This window comes from Electrona antarctica (assembly GCF_951216825.1).
Source record: "Electrona antarctica genome assembly, chromosome: 3".
NCBI classification, from domain to species: Eukaryota; Metazoa; Chordata; class Actinopteri; order Myctophiformes; family Myctophidae; genus Electrona; species Electrona antarctica.
The window spans coordinates 31,044,569-31,051,533 of record NC_136808.1 but is presented as its reverse complement, the minus strand read 5'-3'; the positions used below and the strand labels follow the sequence as shown (position 1 = coordinate 31,051,533).

The 6,965-nt window shown below is 39.7% G+C and overlaps 1 protein-coding gene across 4 annotated transcripts in view; it reads right to left on the bottom strand.

Moving 5' to 3' along the window:
* Positions 1 to 2,890: 2,890 nt before the first annotated feature.
* Positions 2,891 to 6,965, bottom strand: part of neo1a (neogenin 1a) — a 200,514-nt gene continuing 196,439 nt past the window's right edge. For 3 of the 4 annotated variants that reach the window (XM_079496866.1, XM_079496867.1, XM_079496869.1), the window contains 2 exons: positions 5,959 to 6,095; positions 2,891 to 5,313 (listed from right to left, as the gene is read on the bottom strand). In XM_079496866.1, the coding sequence (XP_079352992.1) occupies positions 5,161 to 5,313; positions 5,959 to 6,095 (290 nt within the window). In that variant the 3' untranslated portion in view covers positions 2,891 to 5,160. The remainder of the gene's footprint in view (positions 5,314 to 5,958; positions 6,096 to 6,965) is intronic. The other variant, XM_079496868.1, reaches the window with a different exon arrangement.

Sequence of the window (6,965 nt, the reverse complement as noted above, 5' to 3'; positions counted from 1 at the left end):
ATGAACCTAAAATAGGTTTGAATGGGGTTTCTAGGTGTAAGTATAGTAGCATGCCAAAGTTTGTGCTATTGCCATTGAGAATGCATTGGGCGTTTAAGTTAAATAACTCAGAAACTACAAATCATTTCAAAGTAAAAAGTTCCAGCATGTGTCTCCACAGTAAGCTGAATTATAAAATGTGTGAATGGAGTTTCTAGGTGAAAGTGATTTTTTTGACGTGCCAATATCTTCCATTGAGCCCCATTATACATTTCTCAAATTTGAAAGCACTATATTTCTAAAACTATGAAACATTTCAAAGTAAAAAGTTCCAGCATGTGTCTCCACAGTAAGATATTGTGAAAAATACACCAACCAACCAATACTGGATAATAAATACACCAACCAACCAATACAACTGGATAATAAATACACCAACCAACCAACCAATACAACTGGACAATACACCAACCAACCAACCAACCAATACAACTGGACAATACACCCACCAACCAACCAATACAACTGGACAATACACCAACCAACCAACCAATAGGCTACACCTGGACAATACACCAACCAACCAACCAACCAATACAACTGGACAATACATCAACCAACCAACCAACCAACCAATACAACTGGACAATACACCAACCAACCAACCAACACACAATACACCAACCAACCAACCAATACAACTGGACAATACACCCACCAACCAACCAATACAACTGGACAATACACCAACCAACCAACCAATACAACTGGACAATACACCAACAAAACAACTGGACAATACACCCACCAACCAACCAATACAACTGGACAATACACCCACCAACCAACCAATACAACTGGACAATACACCAACCAACCAACCAATAGGCTACACCTGGACAATACACCAACCAACCAACCAACCAATACAACTGGACAATACATCAACCAACCAACCAACCAACCAATACAACTGGACAATACACCAACCAACCAACCAACACACAATACACCAACCAACCAACCAATACAACTGGACAATACACCCACCAACCAACCAATACAACTGGACAATACACCAACCAACCAACCAATACAACTGGACAATACACCAACAAAACAACTGGACAATACACCCACCAACCAACCAATACAACTGGACAATACACCAACCAACCAACCAACACAACTGGACAATACACCAACCAACCAACCAATACAACTGGACAATACACCAACCAACCAACCAATACAACTGGACAATTCACCAACCAACCAACCAACCAATACAACTGGACCAACCAACCAACCAACCAAGGGGCTTTGATTTGATTGTGAAGGCATGAATATTACAACCAATAAGGAACCAATAAATAAATTGGTAAACCAGTTTACTTTATCAAAGTATCCTCCTCCTAACAAAGCCAACTACTGCAAATTATACAGGTAAAATAAATAAAATATACAATAAATTAAACCAGAAATATAAATCAAAATTTGTCAGCATTGGAGGCAACTTAATTTAATAATTAAATTAATAATAAATTAAATTAAATTAAAAACACACTTCTCCACCATAGCAGCACAGCCAGGATATACACTTGACCAGGATATACACTTGACCACTCCAAATCCTGCTCCAATCTAGCTGGGAAGGGGGAACTCACTGGCAAAACAATGAATAAACAGCGCCCTCTCCCGTTTGTTTCCTCTGTTCTTGAGAGATTAGAGAGTGTGTGTGTGTGTGTTTCAGATACCCAGAGCAGTGAACACCCAAGCACTGAGTGGCGCAGGCTTCATGAAGATGATCAACAAATTAATGAGTCTGACACTGTAAGGGGGTTTATAATTTCCAATAATGTTTTAAAATTACATTAATATGTATTCAGTTTGCTGTAATGCACTGTGACCATGTGTGTACCAGAGTATAGAGTAGTACTACTAGTTATACCATACTTACCCCACCTTAAACCACTGGAATTATATGTAGGGCTTTGTATCTATTTCATATATATTTAATATAAAATGTACTTACTGTACTGAGATTACTTGTATGAATATGAATACATGTGAAATGCATGTATCTTTATTTTAATCATACAGTACAAGAAATGTAGATATGAATGTACGTGTACAGCAATATACAAGATTTTCATTGTGCATGTTTCAGTTGTATAAATTAACTTGTAGGGGATCTATGCATGCAAGCATAATATCATGTACATGTGACAAAATGATATGTATGTTTCTCATTATGCTTAAGCGTTGAGATGATTATAATGTTCATATGCTGCATAGAGTAGGCTATTTAAGTTCAATGTAAAATTAGTGTTTAGTTTGACATGTCAACTAATGTGTCTCATTAGCGTGCATCAAAATGTCTCATTATTGAAGTCCTACACCTCTCATTGTTCTGGTTAGTAGGCTACGCCGGTAGTTCTTGTGATGAAGTCAAAGCAAGCACAACAGGAGGACAGGACAGGTCAACTTACCTAAAGGCATTTGGTTCTTTGAAATGTGGCCAACATGCTTCCTTCCACTGACTTTGAATCTACAATTCATTAACAATCCTCTGGTACAACTAACTTACTGGTAAGTTTACTTTACCTGTGTTTCACAATTCACACCATATAAATTAGTTTTGAAAGGTCTCATACATTCATTTCATACACACTTGGACAGTACATTGACAGTCAATGTACCACTGACACTTGGAATGTCAGTGGTACATTTACCGTATAGTCTATAGGACATTATCTCCAATGTGGTTTACAATGTACATTACATTCACACGCTGATGGTGGGCACAACCACGCAATGCACCAATCTGCTCACCAGGAGCAATTACGGGTCAAGTGTACTGCTCAAGGTCAAGGACAATGTTACTGCAAGGCCTGTTGCTGTTCTATGCTGAACAGTTCATGTCTGATTACCATGACATATTCATCTCTTTAATTCATTTGAAGAAAAACTCACTATATCCCATGAAAAAGAAGACAAATGGAAACACAAGCTTTGTTAGTATTCATAATAGTTTGTATACACAATGTATAGGAGCACCGATAAAAAAAATCTCATTTTTTTTTCTCCAAAACTTTTTGAACATTTTTTAAAAAGCCACAGAATGTTTCTACATAAAGCAAAGAGAGCTCTGTACATAAACAAGCAACAACAGAATTCCTCATCAGCAGCACAGTAAATGATCCACTGCTCAATTTCATATCATCTCTGAAGCAAAAAATAATAATAAAAATAACATAAAACAAGACCAGCTGCCTGCTGCTAACCTAGGACACTACGTTACACAAACAGCTTGATATTTAAACACAAGATATGTAAGAAATGTACTTTTCAAAAATTGTGAAAAAGTGCAATACAGGTTTGACTGTTTACAACTTAATAGATTATTTCCCAAATGGAGTCCGGTCCTCCCCCACCCCCTCCGATTTCAATCAACCCATTTTTTTTCTTTTTTCTTTTTTTCTTCCAAACGTTCCTTTTGTATCCATAGTTAAAATCTCTTACAGTTATACTGACATTCATGAAGATGTACATTTATGAGAAACATGATATTCACAAAAGTAGAGCAAATAACTATGATTGCAAATGACAAATTTCTTTGGGTAAGAGGGTAGATGAAAAACTAGTTTCTTACATGAACATACTTTAATCTTTTCCTCTTTACACTGGAATTGTGTACAGAACAAGCTTTTTTTTCTTCATACAAAAACTACAATGTAAAAAAAAATATGGGGAGTCCAATTCAAAAGGCCAACATTTTTGCATCATACAAGACATGACAAAAAAAGAGCTATGCTGTTGTGTTTCTTGAAGCAAACAGAGAAAACAACAAACACTCCATTGTGCAGAAAAAACCTGGTTCAGCAAAATACAGACTTCTGAAACCAAATATTGGCTTTTGGAAGCAAGACACACATTTTATAGAACTTCTCACACAACAGATTGCTGTTTTGTTGCAGATGATTGATTGACTAGCTGCAATGTGAGGTTTCTGGGTTCAACACTGCTAAGAACAGGGTCCCCCAGTCCTGTGTGGATATAGGTACTGTAAAGTCTTACAAAATGTCATAAACTGTCACCTTTAGACGGGTGGGAACAGCGCTATACCGGGTGTCACAGTATAACTCAGAGCATCATCCTTGACGAGTTGAGTAATCTAGAAAGTCCAACGTACAAATGCGTTGGTAAGGCTTTTTAAACGGAGCTCCCACGACAAACAAAAACATTTCAAATGTACATGGGGGAACACAATGCCAGAGAAGAACGCAGGATGGCATTCAAAATGTACGGTAGAAACATGGGCATCTTTTCCCCTGCTGATAAGAAAAAGTGAGCATCAAGGCTTGATCGCATCCCACTTTAACGACAACGAATGGGAAACATAAAAAGAATGAGGCAGTTTAAAAAAAACGTATGTACATGTCTATAAGGATATGTGTGTAAAATATAATACATACAAAATTAAAAGTCATGGCACAATATATGACAAAAAAGGGGAGGGGGTAAAAATAAAATCAGCTTAAAAATGACCACATTTATGGATACTCTAGGCTTGTATAGGGAACTGATATCCAATGTTCACTTCACTGAAACGGCCCAATAGATATACAAAATGCACAAATAAATGACACGAATAAAACAAACACTGTGTGTAGAGTGTGCTGCTCGAGCACCAACATCAATACCAGCATATTTTTAGACTTTCTCCTTTCGAGTTGCTGTTGAACAAATGGCGTCTTGTCTCGTGTGGCCTCCTCTCGCACACCACAAAACCCATTGATTTTTTTGCTGAGGAAAAATTCACAATCTTCCGGTTGAAAGCGACCAATGTTAATCGTCTCTTGAGAATGTTTCTTCATAAAAAGGTGAAGTGTCTCACTCTTCTTCCCTCTCACAGCCTTCTCCTTCCTGAGACTGAGTTAGGTAAGCCAAAAAGTTTGTACTGTAAGTATCAGTCTGGTGTTTTTATAACTGCAGGGCATATAAGAGTTCCATATCTGTAAGAAGCCGTTTTGTGTCCATGAGCCTCTGTCTCCCAAGTTATTTATTTAGGTGTGTATTTAATTTAGAGTGTGTTTTCCTGCATGTACTCTTATTTCTTCCCGCGTGAATGAAAGGCGTAAACTGTGTGTGCTCGTGTTTGTGTGTGCGCGACTCTGCTCATGGCGCTGTTGTGATGGCGTTTAGGTCCTTCATCAGGCCCTCGAGGTGGGCCATCTCCTCGGTTAGCTCATCCGGCTCGTAGCTCTGGGGGAGAGGAATAGGGTTACTGCGGGGGGCAGGGGAGGGGCAGGGAGGTAGGGAGGCAAGCACCTGGGGGGAGGAGGAGGAGGAGAGGAAAGGAATAGGATCAGTCAGGGATCTTTTCCTGCGGGCAGGGAGTCAAATGGGTTGGGTGAGGTGAGCTGGGAATGGGTCAATGGTACTGAAGCGTCATGAACATTATGACAAAACAAAAAGCAGCAGACAAACGGCGAAAACACAACCAAAACCAAAGCCAAGTCAATATTATGGGTCATTAGCCAATCAAGGGTTTAAGGCATTGAGGAAAAGATTCAATTGTAAAAGTCATTCCAGTTAAGGGGTTATGTAATGAAATTAAATTAATTAAGATTCAAATGAAATCATGTCAGAAGGCAGCCAACAAGAACGACACAAAATGGTGAGAGTGAAGTTGGGATGAAAAAAAAAACAGAAAAGAACAGACAGAAAGAAATTGTGGTTAAAATCAATGTTCAATTGGAAGTTTACTTCAAAATCTAGTGCCCAAATAAAATAGACATGGATTTGGAATGTGTGTTTGGTATCACAGTGGCAAAAAGACACAACTGACAGATGCCAAGTAAGTATGGCCAGAAAAAAATCCTAACCATCAGCCTTGTAAAAGATACACAATCTTAGTCAATTGCTTCTTTGTACTTGACTACAGATACCAAATGTTGGGGACATTATACTCACGCTGTCAACATCCTCCAGCATTTTGCTGGTCTCTGGCACATCAGGGGCATTTGGCACAGTAACTGCCATGGGTGTACGTGTCCTGCCTAGAGTGCCAATGGAGGCCGTCTTGACGACGTGCGGGTGAGAGGGGGCTCCTGGGGATGAACAGTCATGCACACATGTTATATTTTTAATCGCATCATTTCTGGCCACTTTGTTTGTTGGAGTCGGTCAACAAATGACAGCTGTGTACTCGCACCAATCAAGCCTCTAATGACTAGAGGCATGATTGGGGCGTACACCACCAGTACATACAGTAGGACGTGTGCAAGAGGCTTGATTACCATGGAAACTGGGGTGAAACACCATTCCGACGCACCACCATTCAGACGAGCTCAATACTAACCCTGTCCCTAACCCTGATCCTAAACCTAACCCTAACCCTAAACCTAACCCTGTCCCTAACCCTGATCCTAAACCTAACCCTAACCCTAAACCTAACCCTGTCCCTAACCCTGATCCTAAACCTAACCCTAACCCTAACCCTGTCCCTAACCCTGATCCTAAACCTAACCGCACACGGAAGCCACGTAGTCGGAATGGCAGTGTGCTGGAATGCCACTCTGAAACTGGAGCCACAGTGGAATGAAAATTTACTTTGGTTACATAATGCTAACTTTCTAGGTTGTCTCAGTTTCTAATCCTTTGGTCAAAATAGGTTATCTAATAAGAACATCAAATAACTAGGTATAGGTACCAGATACAGTACCTTTCTTGGCATGGGGAGAGAGAGTATGTTTTGCACCCTGTCCGTGTGTGAGTCCGTGTGTGCGTGCGTCCGTCCATCCGTCTGTTACCAGCTAATCCCTGGCACCGTTAAACCGGCCGATGCCAGATTTTGCACACACACTCCCTGGATGCCAATGACCTCTGCCAATTTTCTAGAACGGCATGTTATAGCGCCACCAGGAGGCCGACTTTTGTAAAACCCATTTTTTGATATTACTCCTCCAGATTCTGTCCAA